Raw genomic sequence first — 21,070 nt, 5'->3', positions numbered from 1 at the left:
CAATGCTCAATTGGTATTAATGAGCCCAAAGTGTGCCAAGAACATATCCCCCACATCATTACACCACCACCAGCAGCCTGAACTGTTGACACAAGGCAGGATGGGTCCATGCTTTCATGTTGTTGATGCCAAATTCTGACCCGACCATCCAAATGTCGCAGCAGAAATGGAGACTCATCAGACCAGGCAACATTTCTCCAATCTTCTATTGTCCAGTTTTGGTGAGTCTGTGTGAATTGTAGCCTCAGTTTCCTGTTCTTAGCTGACAGGAGCGGCACCCGGTGTGGTCTTCTGCTGCTGTAGCCCATCCGCCTCAAGGTTGGATGTGTTGTGTGTTCAGAGATGCTCTTCTTCAGATCTCGGTTGTAACAAGTGCTTATTTGAGTTACTGTTGACTTTCTATCAGCTGGAACCAGTCTGGCCATTCTCCTCTGACCTCTGGCATCAACAACGCATTTGCACCAACAGAACTGCAGCTCACTGGATATTTTCTCTTTTTCAGACCATTCTCTGTAAACCCTAGAAATGGTTGTGCATGAAAATCCCAGTAGATCAGCAGTTTCTGAAATACTCAAAGCAGCCCGTTTGGCACCAACAACCATGCCACATTCAAAGTCACCTAAATCCCCTTTCTTCCCCATTCTGATGCTCGGTTTGAACTGCAGCAAATCCTATTGACCTACATGTCTACATGCCAACATGCATTGAGTTGCTGCCATGTGATTGGCTGATTAGAAATTTGCGTTAACAAGCAGTTGGACAGGTGTACCTAATAAAATGGCCAGTTAGTGTACATATTCAACATTAAATATTACAAAGACTGAAGTCATCTAGGAAATACTGTGGGAAGAAATGACTCTATACTGACTCGTTTGAACGAGAAAATCTGGATTAAACAAAAGTGCTCATATTTTATGGTCTTTTTCAGTATATTATGGAGTAGCACAATAATACACATGTAATATTTAATGTTGACAAATATTCAACATGAAATATTACACATTAATCTAGGAAATACTGTGGGAACAAATGACTCTACATTGACTTGTTTGAATGAAGAAATCAGGATCAAACAAACAAACAAACAAACAAAAATAAAAGTGTCAATATGTTTTGGTCTTCATTATGTTACGGAGTACAATAACAAAAAGACATCCACAAATGAAAAGCCCATCAATCACTGTCATTCACACACACATGACAGCCATTAGACACTTTAACTCTGACCCCTGCACATGAAACCATACTTGCACATCCATCTTTAATGGTCTAAATGAAAGCGAAGACATCCTGAAGAGAAGTTCAACAGCCAAACGTTAAAAAATTCATTCTTTAAATCAATGAACCCTCTCTTACAGGAAATCATCAGATTCAGTACTCATAAAGAGCTTGAGTTTATATCGACTCATTAAATAAATGACTTCCCCATTATACGCCGATGTACACATATTACCAGAAATACCGTACTGGAACAAAAGTTTATTCAAGTTACACAAGTTTTTGAATGCTACAGATATATTATTGCATTATTAAGTAAACAAAAGAAATAAAACTAATAATGCTACACTCTTAAAAATAATGTGTTAACAATGTACACAAAATATGTGTTAACCAGTTAAACTCTGCTGTTATTTTGGGATTTCCGCCTGGATTTTGCCTACCCAAATTTAAAAGCTTCCCAAATCCACATACAAAGGTGTAAATGCAAAAATGTTGTAATATTTTAAAGAAAACCATGTTATGAACTTTCATAAAACAATATTGAAAGTGTTTTAAATATCTGTTTATGTTGTCCGTGTTATAATAAACGCCTAAAAAAAAGAGGCTCTTTTTGTATTTTTTTATAAAAAATGTTTATTTATTGTATTCCAACTGATGAGAGGTGCTGTACAAGCCACAGGGATCGATCATTGTTTTATATTTCACTATTCTTTTGTTTGATCAAACATAATTCACTGTGTTTGGACCACATCAGACATATAAAAGGATTACTTATGCACATCACCTCAAAAACAGAGGAGAATGGCCCTGAAGAGCACAGCATAAGGTAAGAGATGACAGCTGTCTGTGCTATCTGGGGCTGCTTATTGATCATAAATGTCTTGTTTTCACTTCTGCACCATGGAAACACCACGATTTATTTGGTAACTGTTTGATATGTGAATATAATTCAGTAAAAATAATGCTAGAACCGTATGAGCACCGGCAAGAGCTTTCATTTGAGCTATAACTTGTACATGTGTCATATGAAAAATATAAAAATAAACCAATGTTCAATACCCAGCTCGGGTATCCAAAATACTGTGTATTTAAGTGTAAATAACTTTTGTACAGTAGAATAAAAACCAAAGTGATGCATATGTGCATAAAATATAGTTTCTACACTTTCTAAAGAAACCATTTAAGGGGGTCTAGTGCAATGTTAGTCCTTTAAATCTTAAAGCAAAGGTTGATGACGTCACAGACCCGGTGTCAGGTCTGCAGAGTTTAACTGTTGTAACACATTTTGTGTTATTGCAGACACATTGTGTGTTAATATTGCGCTTAATGACTGTGTTAAACACATTTAAACAGTATGTTGGAATACAATGCATTTGTACCTGTAGTCAAATGGCACTGTGTTATGTGTTTATGTAGTTTATTGATCATGATGGTAATATAAAATAAGCATTTGTGAGTATGTGGCTGAAAATTCTGTATTTCGGGATTTATGCTGTGAATTTGTGCATGCGCATGCGCAGTGACGGTCTTTTTCAACCGTCGCTCTCACAGGGCTCTGTCGGATAATGCACCTCTCTGTGTCAGGTGAGCGAAATTAATTAAAATTTGTCTATGATAGTAAATATTTCTTTCACTTTGCGTGAGAATGTTTTGTGTTAGTTATCCAAGAAGTTATTTTTATTACTTTTATTATGTCTTCATGTTTCGTACTCCAAATACACGGGTGACTTGGCAACTCTGTCATGTAACATTAACTTTAGCCGTGCAAGCTAACGCATCTGGCGCTTCCTTTGTAAAGCTGCGTTGGCACTTGGCAGAATTGTTAATAATACGTTATGTTTTAGGCGAAAGACTTGCCCTTAATATGTTCTGCAATTTGGTATAAGAGATGCTGTCACTTTAAAACCACCGGCTCTGCGTCACTTTAAAGCCTCCTGACACTGGAGGTAAGATTACACATTATACATTTACGCTATTATCATAAGGTTATTTAATAGAAAACCTAATTTGACGCTCTGTGGCAGGAATTTAAACAAGAATCCCTTATCATAACGTTAGTTGGGTGCTTTGTATAGACACCAAATGGCGCCGCGGTGTGAGCAAATTCATAAACAATGTCTAACATATGAAAAATAACACTTTTATTCTTTATTTCCAGTGTGCCGAAATATACATTATTATTTAACATCTAAATAATCAAAAAACAAAAGCAGTTTAAAACACATCATCACAGCCAATGTAATATTAAACACATCACATCATTTGCGTTTAGGTTCATTTGTAGTTGTACCCAAAGTATGATGTCTTGTTTTTGACCCATCAAATAAAATTTTACACACACACACAAAAAAACAAAAAACATATAAAGATTAAAAAAAAAAAAACCTCAAACTCAAACAACTAAAACAACTAAAACTCCAAAAAATCTCAAAAGAATGATATAAATGAAGAAAAGTCTGCACACTCTCCAAAATCACAAAGACACCATAGAAATTGAGAGACAAGCAGTTTACTGAAGTGAAAAAGACAAAGGTTTTTTGACCGAACTATATGATTTTATCTAGAAAAATGATGCATAATTGGTATAAATGTCTATAGTAATGTTTTATATGAAATTAAAATATAATCTCTTCGTGTTGGTGTGGGTTTTCTCCGGGTGCTCCGGTTTCCCCCACAGTCTAAACACATGCACTATTGACCTTATTCTAAAATGCGGAAGTGCGCCTGTTTTCGCGATTGTCTTAGAACTTCCGATTCAGTCGCCTATGGGAGAAATGACTAGGAATAATAAAAAACGGCACAAAACGGTCAAACTACTTGCTCTACAAACAAATGTTTGCATGATTATACAGACCAAGTAAAATAATATAATAAGAAAATATCAAATTGCAACATCAAGCAGCGTAATGAGCAGTTTTTAACGTCAAAAAATGAATGGAAGTGAATGAGACCGGAAGTCTCAAGCCAAAAAGATTCAAATGGCAGTGCCTGCTCGTCTGCGGAGAATAAGGTGAATAGGTGATCTAAATAAACGAAGTTAACTAAAAAAAAAATTAAATAACACTTTCTGTTATTTTACAGATTTAACTCAACATTTATTATATAATATATTGTTTTAAACCACTTAAACCTTTAGCAGGGCTCGAAATTGCGACCATTTTGGTCGCATATGCGCCCGAAAATTAATCTATGCGACCTCATAATATATATGGGAGCATTAGTGCGACTGCAGATAATGGTTGTAGTGTGACCTGTTTTGATTTTTTGTAAAAACGTGCTGAATCGCTCTTCCCTGCCGCTATATGGTTCATATTAGCTGTCATTCACTCAAGGTATTTCGCTGTCAGATGACAGGGAAGGAGCTTTTATGACCACGGGAAATACAAACGGCTAAAGAGTAAAGACTTAAAGCACACAGGTTTGCAAACCCCACCTAAAGTTGAGGCGCAGATGAAAGTGATCATGACACGTCACGTGGTGAATAATGATCCGCCAGCTGAGATCAATCGAGTACGCGCTTCTTGGAGAAGGTGCCCGAATCTCCCTGCGTTGCATTCACTGCGTGTTCAGCGCAAATGTCCGCTAAAAGTCAAATCTAATACTGTACATTTCATCGCCGAAGAAGCTCGCCTTTACTAAGTTTACACTGAAACTGCGGCTCATAACAAAGACCGGTATTGCGCCGATGGTTAGCCCAAGAATCCTGCTCTGCCTGCTCATAAAATAGGTCGGCTGACTCGCCAGCTTTTCCACAAACACAGAAAAATGAAGATCATCTCAGACTGAACCTTTAAATTGACACAAACTGAAACCAAAACTTTTAAAGAGTGATAGAAGTGAGACTTTACTTACTTTCTTTTGTCTATTCTTTTTTGATTTGTATATTATTTTTATATTTATTTACTGATGACTGCTTTGCAGCTTTCATCATTAAATTGAATGATTTATTATAATCTTTTGTTTGTTTTGTAGCAGAAATATTATTTATTAAATTGACATGCATATAAAAACAGCAGCACAAAATCAATATTTCTTACTGCAATGCTTCATTTTTGTTTGATGCAAACTATACAATTATTTTTATAAAGTAACAGACTTTTTATAGCAGATTACCTACATTCATGCACATTCAAGGCAGTATCATAATGAGAAATGGAATTCATTACTATTATTGTCATTTTTTATCATCATTAATATTCAATGGCCTAATTATTAGACATTCATTTTGGAATTATTGCACACAAATATCAATGTCTTCGCAGCATTAGTTAGATAGTTGTTTCTGGTTTTTGTTAGTCCTATTAATGTTGTTTTAAAATACAATAAATCCCTTAAAAAACAATTTGCAGCGGTGCTCATTCATTTTTGGTGGGTGCTCCTAAATTTTTTCTGGTGCTCCTAAAAATTTTTTGGTGCTCCTAAATATTTGAAGTTGGGAGCACCGGTGCTACCAAGTAAAAAAGTTAATTTCGAGCCCTGTTTAGAAATAGTCACTTTGATAAAATGCAGTTTGCAATTTATCATGGGTGGCACAATGGCTCAGTGGTTAGCACTGTGGCCTCACAGCAAGGTCACTAGTTTGAGTCGCGGACGGGCCAGTTGGCATTTCTGTTTGGATGTTTCCCTCTAGCTCTCCCCCACAGTCCAAACACATGCGCTATGGGTGAATTGAATAAGTGAAATTGGCCATAGTGTATGAGTGTGTGTGTGTGTGAATGTGAGAGTATATGGGTGTTTTACAGTACTGGATTGCAGCTGGAAGTGAAATAATTCATTCCACTGTGGCAATCCCTGATAAAGACTATGCCGAAGGAAAATGACTGAATTAATGAATGAATTTATCATCATCAAAAAGTCAACAAAGCACCCCATCATCATCCCATAATATAATTCACAACCATAAATAAACATTAAAACAACTGTAAATCATGAAATATGGAACGGATATTTTTGACTGCATCCTAAACTTATTAACCTACAGTAGTGTATGACCCTGAACTGAACCCAAATAAACAAGCACTGCCTGCATTAGAGTGTCTGCATAATCCCAGTGTTTGCTGCAATGGAGGGTGTGTCATTTAAAGAGACGACTGCAGCTATGAGGGGAAAACAATACCAAAGAGCAAACTCAGCACGCGCTTAACTAACTGAGCCTCATAAAACACACAGGCACTGTATTATCTTGCACATTCACATACAAAACAATCAAAAACCTACAGAAAAAGCAGCTTAAAACCCACTATAATAATGCTTGAAATGAGGCGATCTCCCATTCCCGTCAGTCTATTTGTGTTTTAGGGTTGAACATGGTGATCGATTGCTGTCTAACGGATCTGGATGAAAGGCATGTTAAAAGAGTTTGAGCTTAAAAGGACAAAAATGCGCAAGGCTGTGAAATGAAAATTCAATAGAGCGCTCATTAGCCACAGATCTACGGAGTCAGAGGTTTTAGGAGCCCATCAGCACAACAGCAACCTTTTTCAACCCATAAAAATATGATCCTTCGCTTAAACAGGAGGAAAGTGCACTGCAGAGGAGGGTGAAACCAATGCGCTCAATCTGATCACTAAAAGCAGATGCTGCATAACACACAGAAGAGATACAGCTGTGGCTGGATTAACAATAATTACTGATATTTAATACAAATACAATATTTACTGTTTTTACATTAAAAGTCATTTTCATAATAATTACTGTGAGGGGTAGGTTTATGGTAGGGGTAGATGTTAATAAAATACAATTTATGGATAATTTAATAAATAATAGAAGTAATTTTCATTATAATTAATGTGAGGGGTAGGTTTAGTATTGGGGTGGATGTTAATAAAATATAATTTATGGGTGATTTAATAATTAATAGAAGTAATTTTCATTATAATTAATGTGAGGGGTAGGTTTAGAATTGGGGTGGATGTTAATAAAATATAATTTATGGGTGATTTAATAATTAATAGAAGTAATTTTCATTATAATTAATGTGAGGGGTAGGTTTAGTATTGGGGTGGATGTTAATAAAATATAATTTATGGGTGATTTAATAAATAATAGAAGTAATTTTGATTATAATTAATGTGAGGGGTAGGTTTAGTTTTGGGGTGGATGTTAATAAAATATAATTTATGGGTGATTTAATAAATAATAGAAGTAATTATCATTATAATTAATGTGAGGGGTAGGTTTAGTATTGGGGTGGATGTTAATAAAATATAATTTATGGGTGATTTAATAATTAATAGAAGTAATTATCATTATAATTAATGTGAGGGGTAGGTTTAGTATTGGGGTGGATGTTAATAAAATATAATTTATGGGTGATTTAATAATTAATAGAAGTAATTTTCATTATAATTAATGTGAGGGGTAGGTTTAGTTTTGGGGTGGATGTTAATAAAATATAATTTATGGGTGATTTAATAAATAATAGAAGTAATTATCATTATAATTAATGTGAGGGGTAGGTTTAGTATTGGGGTGGATGTTAATAAAATATAATTTATGGGTGATTTAATAAATAATAGAAGTAATTTTCATTATAATTAACGTGAGGGGTAGGTTTAGGGTTGGTGTAGTAGTTAATAAAATATAATTTATGGGTAATTTAATAAATAAAATAAATCATTTTCATTATAATTAATGTAAGGGGTATGTTTAGTCTTGGGGTGTATGTTAATAAAATATAATTTATGAGTGATTTAATAAATAATAGAAGTAATTTTCATCATAATTAATGTGAATGGTATGTTTAGTTTTTCGGTGTATGTTAATAAAATATAATTGAAGGGTAATTTAATAAATAAAAGAAATAATTTTCATTATAATTAATGTAAGGGGTATGTTTAGTCTTAAGGTGTATGTTAATAAAATATAATTTATGGGTGATTTAATAAATAATAATAATATTTTTTATTATAATTAATGTGAGGGGTAGGTTTATAGTGGGGATAGACGTTAATAAAATATAATTAATGGGTAATTTAATAGATAATAGATTGTAATTTATTTTTGCAATATGTTGCTTGACTTTAATAGTATTATCTTTCAGTTTCTAAATATGTTTGGTGACTGAAATATTATTTAAATAAATATATCTGTTTTATAAATCTGATATATACATTGAAAATACAATGCCTATATTCACTGAGAAATGGATACAAATATTCATTTTCAAAATGGGGTACTCAATTATGCTAAGCTTATTAATATTAAATATTAATATCAATATATTCTAACTAATATATATATATATATATATATATATATATATATATATATATATATATATATATATATATATATATATATATATATATATATATATATATATATATATATATATTATTATCGTGTACACACACAATGCAAATTTTGACATTAACAAATTAACTAAAAAGTATACTATTAGACAGACTAAAATCTAAATCAGCTAAAAAAATACATAATAATAATAATAATAATAAACACTCCTAAATTAAAAACACATTAGTATTATAAATATTATTTTAATAATTGTTAATAGTGCTGTCGGTAAAAAAAAAATAGTGAAATCCAACACAACAACTGAATAAAATAAATACCTATAGTGTGAATTTGGGATGATATCGGCTTCCTCATGTTAGATCACTGAATCTTCACCGAGTCTCTGGGCTCATGTTTGTCATGCTTTGAGTTTCAGAAGTGTTCCAGAGCAAAGGAAACCTGAACTCCATGACTTACCTGCAACACTCTTTTAATTCTACATGGAGTGAAATTAAATCTAAGAGCATTGTTTCAGCGTGCGTCTATTCTGGCTGCGCAGTTCGGACACTCAACACACATGCACAGATAACAATTGCGATTAGATGTTCCCACTGTATGTAAACCATCCCTTTTTACGAGTTATACAACAATATTAAGCACCAGTTAGTCTCAATTCAGCTCATTGTAATTGTACAATGCCGGCTGTATTTATTATTTATCGGCTGTTAACCAGTACATGCAAACAACATTGTAATTACGCTTACTATGAATATAATTCCCTTGCGCTTTCGGGTGCTATGATGAAATCGCTATGAGGAGCAGCTCAACTAAGAATGAACCCTCGAGTCGAAAGTGCTTTCCAAAACAGATGAAAACGAGTGGTGTATCAGATGGCCATGGCTAATTAATCAGCAAACAAAGAGGTACCTGTAAAACTGCAGCTGGCGTTTTGGGCTCCCGTATCTCGCACTGAGGCCAGCATGAAGAGAGAGAGAGAGAGAGAGAGAAGAAGAAACAAGAGCCAAAGGAGAGCTTAGTCTTACAGGCGAAAGGGGAAAGAACAGTGAGAGGGCATTAAACAAACACGTGCACATGCACAGACGTACTGTACACAAGTCAGACAAATAATAAACACAGATAAACTGATCTCAAGAAAACAAGAGCAGCTGATGACGACAAGAAGATGAAGCAATAAATAATGAGAAGACTTAAATGTAAAAGCACTACGCTAGTTTCTATAGATTAATTATTAGATTAGGGGATTAACTGTAGATTAAATAATAGATCAATATTTTTTATTTATGTTTATCATCACTTTAAGGCAATAAATGTATGATTTTGTTTAATAGTGCATGAGCAATTCATATTTTTGCACCAATTTCAAAAAGTCAAGACACATTTCAGGGCCGGAGTGGGACTCATTTTCAGGCCTGGAGTTTCAAGGCAGACCGGCCCATCTTAGTTCATGACTGACTATATTAAAATAAGGTCATTTCCAATTTAGTTTCTAATGGCACTATCACGTCTTTTTCAAGAAAACAGCTGCTTTAGAAATTCAAATGTTCAACAACCCTAACAGTATTATATGTCTTAACAATAAAAATGAAAAAAAAAAATAATAATAAATAATAGCCCCTTTCACACAGTGATAACGATAAATATCTGGAAAATTTCCGGAACGACTTTACCGGTATATTCAAAAAAGCTCTGTTCACACAGGCGAGGACGTTACGGAAATTTTCCGGAAAAGAGCATTCACACATCCATTCCAAAATACCGGTAAATTCTGACATCATTCACCACAAATGAGCTTTAAACGGCTGCGCTTGTATTTGTAAACATTTGACTAAATTACAAACTCTGTGGATCATCAATATTGTGAACAACTTTCGCAGGATCACTTTCGCATGTCGAGATGTTCATAATATGTGCGTGTGCAGGCGCTCATAGGCTGTATCACAGACACACGCAAAGCTTGAAGGTAAACAAACAACGGCTTATCATAAGCATCTCATCGATGATTATTTACACAGTTGGCATTAAGAAGAACATATAAACGTGATCTGACTAACTTCTAGCAGCTAAATGTGTCTGGAAAAATATTCAAAGGCTTTTATTCTCATAAACCGCGCGGACGTGAATGCGTCCGACTGTTGTGATTGGCTAAAGCAGACGTCTCACGTCAGCACGTTCTAGACGTGCACGCGCTTATTACGGCAATCTTCCTTCTGCATTCACACAGCGCAGCATTCCGGCAAATTACCGGTAATATTACAACTTCTCTTTCCGGAAAATAGCCAGAACAAATTTACCGGTATTTTCAAAAAGGACCTGTTCACACATACAACCTGCCGGCAATTTTCCGGAAAGGTCTGTATGTGTGAAAGGGGCTATTGTTTCAGGTGAGATTCGAACATGGGTCGGCGGTGTCGTAATGCAACATGCTTACCGCTGGACCACAATAATCTTTTTCTCCCCATTTGAGATTTCTGATCAAGTTATGTCAGATTTATTCATGTAGTGATTTTCATTGAGAAGGTGTATTATTCATTAGAATTAATTATTTGAATTCTTATATTTACTAAGGTGCCGCTGTTTGGGGTCGAATGATGATAGTTGCATCATCATTAACGTTACTTAACCTGCAGGCTGCATTTTGCTCACAGGGCTGCGAGAAAATGAATAAAAAGAGCGGCAATGCGGCAAAATAATGAATAAAAAGAGTGAAGCTATGGTCAAATAAATAAATAAATGAAAAAAGTGCAACTGCTAAGAGTGCAAGCAGCTAGGGACACCGGCCCTCACGGCCAAAAAAACAGACCGGCCCACCGGGAAATTCTGCAGTTCTTCCCGATTAGCCAATCCGGGCCTGACACATTTGTTAATAAGAGAGCTTTGCTTTAATGCTTGCAAACATAAACATTTGGATTTCTATCATGTCACACTGAAAACTTTTATAAATTATGATGAAGGTTAAGATAGAAATTGCAAACATTATTAGAAATGATTATCATAAATAGTTTTTTATTCATTTGTTTTAAATGTATTATGTGTTCCTTATTATTACTATTTTTTTTTTAAATATGTATTACTATTATTATTTATATAGCATACATCCAGAAAATAAGGAATAATTTTAAATAGTAAATTATAATATAACATTTATCAATATATAATACACTACCTGACAAAAGTCTTGTCATGGATCTCCGTTGTAAGAGCAGCAATTAATAACTTGACTTCTAGTTGATCATTTGGAAAAGCGGCAGTAGGGGGGATTTTTTTGCTGAATCATCAGTTGATCTGCATCCCAATCATCACACATACTGCAGAAAACCTACTGGAACCCGCATGGAGACAAGATTCTCACGGAATTCAGTCAAGTTTGTTGAAGAAAAAGTCATGGTTTGGGGTTACATTCAGAGTGCGAGAGATCTGCAGAGTGGATGGCAACATCATCAGCCTGAGGAATCAAGACATTTGTGCTGCCCATTACATTGCAAACCACAGGAGAGGGACAATTCTCCAGCAGGATAGCGCTCCTCATACTTCAGCCTCCACATCAAAGCTCCTGAAAGCAAAGAAGGTCAAGGTGCTCCAGTATTGGCCAGCCCAGTCACCAGACATGAACATTATTGAGCAGGTCTGGGGTAAGATGGAGGAGGAGGCGTTGAAGATGAATCTAAAGACTCTTGATGAACTCTGGGAGTCCTGCAGGAATGCTTTCTTTGCATTCCAGATGACTTTATTAATCAGTGATTTGAGTGAGTGCAGAGATGTATGGATGCAGTCCTCCAAGCTCATGATGGAGTCAGACACAATATTCATTCTGTCTCCACTGCAGCAGGACTTTATATTCTATACTGGACATTATTTCTGTGACAAGACTTTTGTTTAAGCAGAGTCAGACCTTACTGTCCTAGTTAAATAATTAAAAATAAAGGGCATGATCATATTTTATTTTGGTAAAATAAAGCGCAATATAGAGGCCTTTGCCTTTCATATTATCCACTTCTCATACCAAATGATCAAATAGAAGTCGAGTTATTTGTTTTTCCAAAAAACTTGGATTGGCGACAAGACTTTTGTCAGTGGCGTATGTATATATATATATATATATATATATATATATATATATATATATATATATATATATATATATATATATATATATATTTTTTTTTTTTTTTTTTTTTTTTTTTCCCAGTACACATTCATTCAACAACAACAAAATTGTTATTATTAAACTTGGCATTGATCTACCAAATCCACATTACAATATCCTCAATACACAAGGGCTTGGAAAGTCAATATTTAAGCAAAAAAAAAGTGTGAAAGTGATCTTTAACAGGTTTTTTATGGGCTTGTTTTTGTCTAGAAGGGTTTCAGAAGTGCTCCACAGCAAAGGAAACCCGATTTCACTGATTTCAGACTAACATCACAAATTACAAAGCTATTTATGTGTGTATTGTCTGCTGCTTTCTTCTCTTCAGCTAACACACATTAAAATGACTGCATCAGTTGAGCTTAAACAACGCCTGAAATTACACTGCTGTGGCGACCCCTGAGAGTCAAGAAGGAAAGTGAGCGAGTGTAATTACGCCAGAACTCAAAATAGATCTGCATCACCACCTGCTGTTCAAAAGCAGAACTTCAAGCTAAAGTTGAAGGCGATGAAACCCCCAGGAGCCACAGATCAGAGCAAACTCTCAGTCAATCAGGAACTTTCCAGAAGTGGCGAGATCAAGTCTGGCTCTGATTAAGTGGACATTACATAAAGCACTCGACCAGTGCAAAACCCTGCAAAATGCTGCTTAAATCACTCAGTGTGCTTGATGAACATAATTAAACATAACTAATCGCTTGTATACAGCCTAGAGCGAGGATAAAGCAGCTTTTGAGTGGTGCAAATTTATCTTTCTGTGAATTATCACAGTAATTCAAGAGGAACTAATAATGTGGCACATCATCAATAAAGTGGTTTAATAACGATGAACAGTTTCAGATCATAACATCTTAGAGGTCTGTAAAACTTTTTGAAAACATTTATGAAGGTGTGAGTATGTTTTGTGCATATCTGACACTTCTCAGAACATCCTGCACAGTCACACAGAGTTTCTGAGACTTGCAAAAAAAAAAAAAAACATGCATAAACATTTTAACCTTTTAACCTGAACTAAATCTGATGAAGCGAGTTACGATGAAGCATTAAATAAACACAACTTGCAAGCCATTAAATTTAGAGTACTTTGTAAATTAATGCTGTACGTTAACAGTTAACAGTGAGTTTATTTCAGGACATGGACAAGCACTATCAAATACTATTCGTTTTAAAACAAGCACTTTGTAATTCATACCAATGCATATGAAGCACTGTTCAAATCTGTGGCATAACATTTAACTTTACTTTACATTAAAAATATCAAAGTCATTTTAAACAGACTTGTTTGAAGACAGGGTTCCTGCAGGTTTCATCTTACAGGACTCACTGGGCTAAACACTAATGAATATTTTTCATTTTATATTCTCTATTTCTGGCGGTTGGGCCAATACACAAAAATCAAATGTAATTATTTCTTAGAAGCTACTTTAATGTGTCAAAAAAAGAAAACTCTAAAGTTGTATACACTTTTTTTCTACATTATACATTCTACATTCTTTTTTTTATGTCTACTGCTTACTTCTGTAAATATATTGCTCTGTGATTATCCTGAGGAACTGTGTAATTGTTTTTAGTTTTATGTCTGTTTTTATTAAGACGGATTGTTGGTGATTGGATGGATGTAATCTGAATGTGTAGCTTTACTTGGACATATGGAAATTAAAATAATTTAAGACACACAACACAATATTTCAGTGAATTAAACTTTTTAGGCCCTAAAATTCGGACTTTAAGACCATGTGGACACCCTGTGAAGAACTTTAATACAATTAGTTGAATTTAATACTGGTAATATTCAAATGCAGGTGCTAAAATATTGATCACTTGCGCATTATTTTTCATCGTTATTGTACAAGATTTTAAAAAAAGTAAGATTTTACATGAAGAATTTCTCAGTTTTTGTTCTTCATTTTTGCACAGTACAATTGTTGAAACAAACAAATTTAATTCAAGCACTTTCAAGAACTATGTTTGTTTTTAAGTACTTTCCAGGTCTTGAATGCATATTTCTGAAACTTAAGTACTTTCAAGAAGCATAGGAATCTTGAAATAATTAATATATTATGACCACATTGTGGGCTCATTCAGTGAGAAAAAAAAATTCTTTTATTTGAGCAAGGATGCATAAAACTAATCTAAAAGTGAGGGTTAAAACCCTATAATGTAACCAAAAATGAATAAATGGTTTTAAAAATGATCCAGACACAAACAGTTATCACAAAAAAATGAAGCAGCAACTGCTTTAAACATTAATTAAAAATGAACAAATAAAATACGTTTGAAATAACACCATAAACTTTCAAGAACTACATTTGTTTTAAGTACTTTACAGGTCTTGAATACAAATTTCTGAAACTTAAGTACTTTCAAGAAGCGTAGAAACCTTGTAATAATTCATATTTTATGACTAAAATGTGGGCTCATTCAAAAAAATAAGCTTTCTTTTTTCTTGTAATTTGAGCAAGGACGCATAAAACTGATCAAAGGGGTAAAAAAAATATAACCAAAATTAAATAAATGTTTTTATAAATATTCAGACAAAAACATTATTACAAAAAATTGAAGCCGGAACTTCTGAAGTAAAATAAGTTTCTTGAGCAGCAAATCAGCACAGTGTAATTATTTCTGAAGGATGATGTGATGCCAAATATTATTATATACATAAAAACTGTTATTATAATCTGAAAATAGCATACAGTACTATCTTTTTAAAGTACTTTTGATCAAATAAACAGCCTTGGTAAGCAGAAAAGATGTTGATCTTGATAAACCACACACTGTTGGAAGTACTTTCCTTTTATACACTCTCAAAAATAAAGGTACAGAACTTTCACTGTGGTGGTACCATTTCAAAAAGGACTCTTTTGTACCTTACAGGTGCACATTGGTACCTTAAAGGAACATTTTTGTATCTATATACTTATGTACTTATATACTTTTGTACCTTTAAGGTACTTTGAAGTACACAATTGTCCTTTTTAGGTATAAATATGTACCTTTGTGGTACAAAAGTGGACATGAAAGATATAAAAGTGTAGCTTTAGAAAAGCTTCTGCCCCAGTGACAGCTTTTATACATTTATTTCTGAAAGTGTAAATGTTCCTTGTTGTGCAAACAATAGTACAAACGGTTTTTTCCAGACCTTGAGTTCATGCATTGAGAATGGAGTTTAAAAAAACACAAAGACTGATGCAAAAGCACAAGACTGAAGCAGCTGTTTAGAGGTGAAGATGTGTGAATATACTGTAAGTGTGTACAGACCTGTAGACCATGCCCGGAGAGCCGGTCTGTCTGAGAGAGAGCCGGGCAGGAGAGTCTGTGGTCGATTCGGGATACATGGGGAACGGGACACCGGGGGTTTGGCCAGGCTGAAGAGGGGGTCTCTCGCTCTCTCTTTCTCTCCTGTTAACCAGCACGTCTGTCTCTCACCTTACAGGAGCTCTGAAAAACACAAAGACGGATCAGAATGCATTACATACTAGGTTTATAGATTCTGATGGTACAGTATGATAACCTTGGGAAAAATTGTATCCCGGTTTTGTGTTTACTGCTCTAAAATAGGTTTTTAAAATGTCTGTGTAAAAAACTTTTTTTTTTTTACCTCGTTGAACAAATACCTTGACTTGTAGTTTTTTACCTCGTTGAAATATACTTTATTTTAAGACACATCTCAAATACTTTGGCACCATAAACATGTCAAGCTAATTAATTTAAATAAATCATTGACTTCTGCTATCTTAATTAGTTTCAAAATAGATTTCTTTGCAACTTGAAAGGCATCTTGGATCTCTTTGTTTTTTTTGGATTTACAGTCAAGCCACTGCACTGTTCGGCTCTATACAGGGTTCCTGCAGGTTACATTTAGAATTTTTAAGACCATCATGAATGAAATTGTAGACACAAAGCGCCAAAGGCTAAGGAAGTTTTCAAATGGCCCAGATGGAGATTTTTATTTGCCCTATCAAAAAACATATCGTTATGTATTTGTGTTTTTTTTTCCTCTCTCTCTCTCTCGCTCTGTTCTCCCATATCTACTCTCATGTATTCTCAGGTTCCGTTCATTGGTCCATTCAGCTGTCAGTCATTCCTCCCCGGTTACGTCACATCCAATGAGCAAAGACCACCCGTGATAAAAGCGTGCGCCAGACCACTCGCTCTCTCTTGCTTGCATTTTTCTCTTTTGCTGTTTTGTGGCTTGTTTGTATTTACCGCGTGCGTTTAGAAATTACCCCGTCTAACTGTGTATTTTGTTGTTGCTTGTTTCTGTGTGCACGTTATCCGTCCGTTATTCGTACATTGTTCTTAGTTTATCGTTGTTTACGAGGCTTGGACGAAGCGGACAGGTAAGAAGGTCACGTGACATGCATTTCGCAACACATAGGACTACTCTGCTGTCTAGTACACTAGGTTAGGGGCGAGCGCCACTCCTTGTACATTTTGGATAGATAGATAGAGTAGATAGTTAGGACTCGGAAGATCTTCGTGTGTTAATTATACTGTTTTTCACATAGTTAGTTAGCTAGATGCTTCTGGGAAGTTAGATTTAGTTTGGGTTTTGTTCTTTTCATTTCTTTAGCGCCGCCCGCGTCCCTTCTGCCAGCTCTCTTGTTTTTCCCGTCGTTATTTGTTTCAGTGTTGTACATATTGTAAATAGTATATTTTTGCTTTACTTACTTTTTCTTTATTTTTGATTAATTCGTTGTTGTTGTTCACTTTGGGATTGTAAATAAAAGCACACATTTTTTGGCATTACTTTGGTTGTCTTTCCACTCATTCACTGTTTATATAAATATATTTTAATTAAATAAATGTCAAACCCCACACCCTAGACTAACATCAGGGGTTTGTAACACATATTATTATTGAATACATTTAATAACACAAAAATACTAAATAATAATAAATAATAATAAACTATTTAAATATTTTGCATTTTATTTTTTAGCAAAATATTTTAAATATTGTTTAAAAACAAGTGAGCTCTAGTTGTATCCATACACTTTCTTTAAAATAAAAGAAAATGAACAAATGTTTTAAAAACTATAATAAACTAAATATATGCACAGAAATCTGTCCAGGTCCGTGTCCTCAGCAGTAAAATATAAAGAGAACATTTAAAGAAATGTTATTGTAAGGAAAATAATTAAACCATTATGATAAATAGAGTTAAAATGACCTTTTTAAATAAAAAGTTTAAAGTTTTATTAAGATGTTTGTTGGTGATTGTATGGGTTTTGGCCAAATTTGGTAGCAATACATGAACAAAGAAAAAATTAAGACCTGTTTAAAAAAGATTTAAGACCTACAACACAATATTTCAGTCAATTTAAGACTTATTAAGGCCTAAAATTTGGATTTAAGACCTTGCAGAAACCCTGCCTGCTTACATGTAAAGTGTTGGAGATACTGTTGCCCTAAAAAACTAAATGAAATAGTCATAAAAAACAGGCAAAAAACATTTACTGTACTTATACCGTAGGAAACTGAAAACAGAACATTTTGGCGGTTTTAAAAACCTTCACTTTTCCAAACTGTGGTAAACCTTTAATCTGGTTCTCGTCCCAGGCCTACACCATCCACATAATCATGGAGAACTTAAAGGACGACACATGTTGAAAAAACTCATGCCAGGACAACACATACACTTAATCCACAAATACACTGCATTAAACATGTACACACAGACATCACCTATACGCTATGAATATTTGCAGGTAAACTATGTTTATATTTAACAACTTCTATCTGATGTAACTTTAGCTTAATGTGATTGTAGTGCAATAATGTGCACCTATTGTAAAGCTGCTTTGAAACAATAATTATAGTAGAAAGCGCTACACAAATAAACTTTAATTGAACTCATGAGCAGCACTGTAGAGATAAATGCACAGGAATGCATGGCCACCACTAGAGGGCGAAACAGGACAACAGTAAACGATAATGATTATCAGTGCAGCAACATCAATAACATTAAACAAACAAAAAAATAACAATAATAATTCATTTGTGCAGCTAATCTGTAATGCATACAGTAAGCCGCAGAACTATAATTTGTTTTAGTACTGCGGTTGAAGGTTGCATTCACTGTGATGAAGGCAAATAGTTACTATGAAATATATAGGCCTATATAGCTTACTTGTGTGTATACAAAAATACAATAAGCTATTACGAAATTGCCATTCAACCCACATAATAACACATTTGCAGCAGTAACAAATGGCATTTGCTGCAAACAATATTGATTTAAAGGTAAAGTTTACTCAAAAATGAAAAAAAAAAAAACTTCTAAACTTAAGGATTTCTTCTTTATATATATTTATAAAGCAGTGGTTCTCAAAGTGGAGGTCGGGACCCCTCGGGGAGAAGTGGGACGAGGGGTGAGGGGGGGGTCGCTTGGCGATTTCCAAAAATCAACATTTTATTAAACTAATAGAATTACCTTGATTACTCTTAACCTGCTGGAGAACCAAATAGTAGTTAATAGTAACATTGCTAACATATTAATCATAAACATTAAAAAACAGCATGCAACTAAAAAGCCATCAGCCTTTCAAAAGGTTTTGTTTTTGCGACCCCATGGGTGATTGATTCCGTTATATTACAGACACAGCAATAGCGTTGATTTTATGGCACCAGGTTAAACTTTGACACCTTTACGGCACTCACGTACATTAAAAATAAACACAGACCACAACTGAACATGGAGGATGCTCTCCGAATGGTGTTCTCCTAAAAATAGACTTAAGTGTAAATAGATTCGGTGTGTGTTTACCGTTGTGTGCAAGGTTTATGTATTTCTAACCACTTTAGAGGATAAGGGGGGTTGCGAATCACTGGTATTGTTATTTTGGGGGTAACAGGCTAAACAGTTTGAGAACTCCTGTACTAAAGGATGCCTTCTAAAGGATGCTGGAAAAAGATGGCATTGAGATCCACAGCAGAACCATTGGAAGTCAATGGCTGATTTTAGGTATTCTTCAGTAAATCTTCCTTTGTGTTCAATAGAGGAAGAAAAAACTCCATGTGGTTTTGAAGTGGAGGATGGAGTTAGGCCCAGTCCCAATTCATTTTTTACCCCTACCCCTTCTTCTTGGCCCTTGAGACAGAGTGTGAAGGGAAAAGGCTTCAAATTTTATCCATAAGAAATGGGAAACCACTTTTCATTCTTTTATTTAACACATTTTAATCTGTTTTTATCAGTTTTAAATATTTCTTATTTATACGTGTTTTTTTATTTTCTTTTGTCCTGTTTATTCCTGTTTATGTAAAGCACTTTGAATTGCAACTGTGTATGAAATAAATAAACTTGCCTTACAACACTTGCACAAGTCATATGTCATCGCAAGCAAAGTTTAGCGGGTTTTTTTTAGCATATTTTTTTAAGCATGGACGTAAAACAAAAACGCTAATTTAAATGTATTAAAACATGTGTGTGTTTGTTGTAAAAATTCTTAATAATGACAAAAAAAAAATACTAATTTGTGCATCTCCTTACTTCCGTGTGCAGCCATGCTGCTGTTGTAGATGGTGTGTTCTGGGAAATTTTCGTACCCCTTGGTTTTGAGTGTGGTCTTGAAAAATCTCAGTTTTAAGGGCTATCTAGCCCTTCCCCTCAGCCCTACGCCTTCAAGCTGAAGAGAATTAGGACACCCTGAACCCTTCATGTCAATGCACAAAACGAGGGTTAGGGGTAAGGGGTAAAATTGGTATCGTGCCTTAATGATGAGAGAATTAAAATTTTTGGGTGAACTGTGCCTTTAAATAGTTGAGACTGGATAAGTGAGGCAAATGCACTGAATACACATACTGTGTGAGATCATCGGCTTGAAGAAAGTGTGAAAGACAGGCTGCTGTCCAACACTCTTCAGTCCTGCCCTTGCTAGAGTGCCTCTAAAAGGCGCCGCATTTCTAATGCATAATACACGAAACATGTACCCAAAATGAAAGATAGAAGGAGAGAAAGAGGAAAAGAAAGAAACATGATGGTTAAAAGACAGAGACTGAAAGGAAACTGAGGAGTTCTGAGGAGAGAAATTTATATGGCATGGAAAAGGAAAATAATTTAGAATAACGGAAAGATTGAGATGTATTGATAAATAAAGATGGCATAAAATCAATTAAATACATTTTATACTGACATGTGCATACACTATTTGCTGAACAACATACTTCTTTAAGATATAGTTTACCAAAAATAGAAAATTCTGCCATAATTTACTCATTATATTGAAAAAAATCTGACAGATAGTTTTTTTGGGATATACATTGCAATATGAATATAATATATCCAGATGATTTGAATAGATCTATTAGGTAAGGTTTCATTAATTTAGATTAACTGCTTTACAATATCATATTTGAGCATATACATGAGTTTACTGAAGCCAAATCTGTAGCTTATCTAACAAAATAACTTACAAAAATGGTTCAAAAATTAGTAGCCAAAATTTT

The 21,070-nt window shown here is 34.4% G+C and overlaps 2 protein-coding genes across 8 annotated transcripts in view; one reads left to right on the top strand and one right to left on the bottom strand.

The window, feature by feature from the left end:
• The window catches only part of flnba (filamin B a), a 750,037-nt gene extending 745,513 nt beyond the window's left edge, over positions 1 to 4,524 (top strand). Inside the window, exon 44 of the transcript XR_012387353.1 lies at positions 4,361 to 4,524. The gene's annotated coding sequence lies outside the window, so the exon portion shown is untranslated. The remainder of the gene's footprint in view (positions 1 to 4,360) is intronic.
• kcnab2a (potassium voltage-gated channel subfamily A regulatory beta subunit 2a) overlaps positions 1 to 21,070 on the bottom strand; it is a 226,320-nt gene that overhangs the window by 145,619 nt on the left and 59,631 nt on the right. For 4 of the 7 annotated variants that reach the window (XR_012387358.1, XR_012387357.1, XM_009306291.5 and 1 more), the window contains exons 2-3: positions 15,881 to 16,060; positions 9,385 to 9,426 (exon numbers count right to left, since the gene is read on the bottom strand). Coding sequence is in view for 4 of the 7 variants with exons in the window: in XM_009306291.5 (XP_009304566.1) it covers positions 9,385 to 9,426; positions 15,881 to 15,957 (119 nt within the window). In the remaining 3 variants the exon portion in view is untranslated. The remainder of the gene's footprint in view (positions 1 to 9,384; positions 9,427 to 15,880; positions 16,061 to 21,070) is intronic. The other 3 variants (XR_012387359.1, XM_068224439.2, XM_073917123.1) reach the window with 1 other exon arrangement.

Source organism: Danio rerio, chromosome 11 (genome assembly GCF_049306965.1).
Source record: "Danio rerio strain Tuebingen ecotype United States chromosome 11, GRCz12tu, whole genome shotgun sequence".
NCBI lineage: Eukaryota > Metazoa > Chordata > Actinopteri > Cypriniformes > Danionidae > Danio > Danio rerio.
The sequence above is the reverse complement of the archived record's forward strand: the minus strand, read 5'-3'. Positions and strand labels throughout refer to the sequence as shown.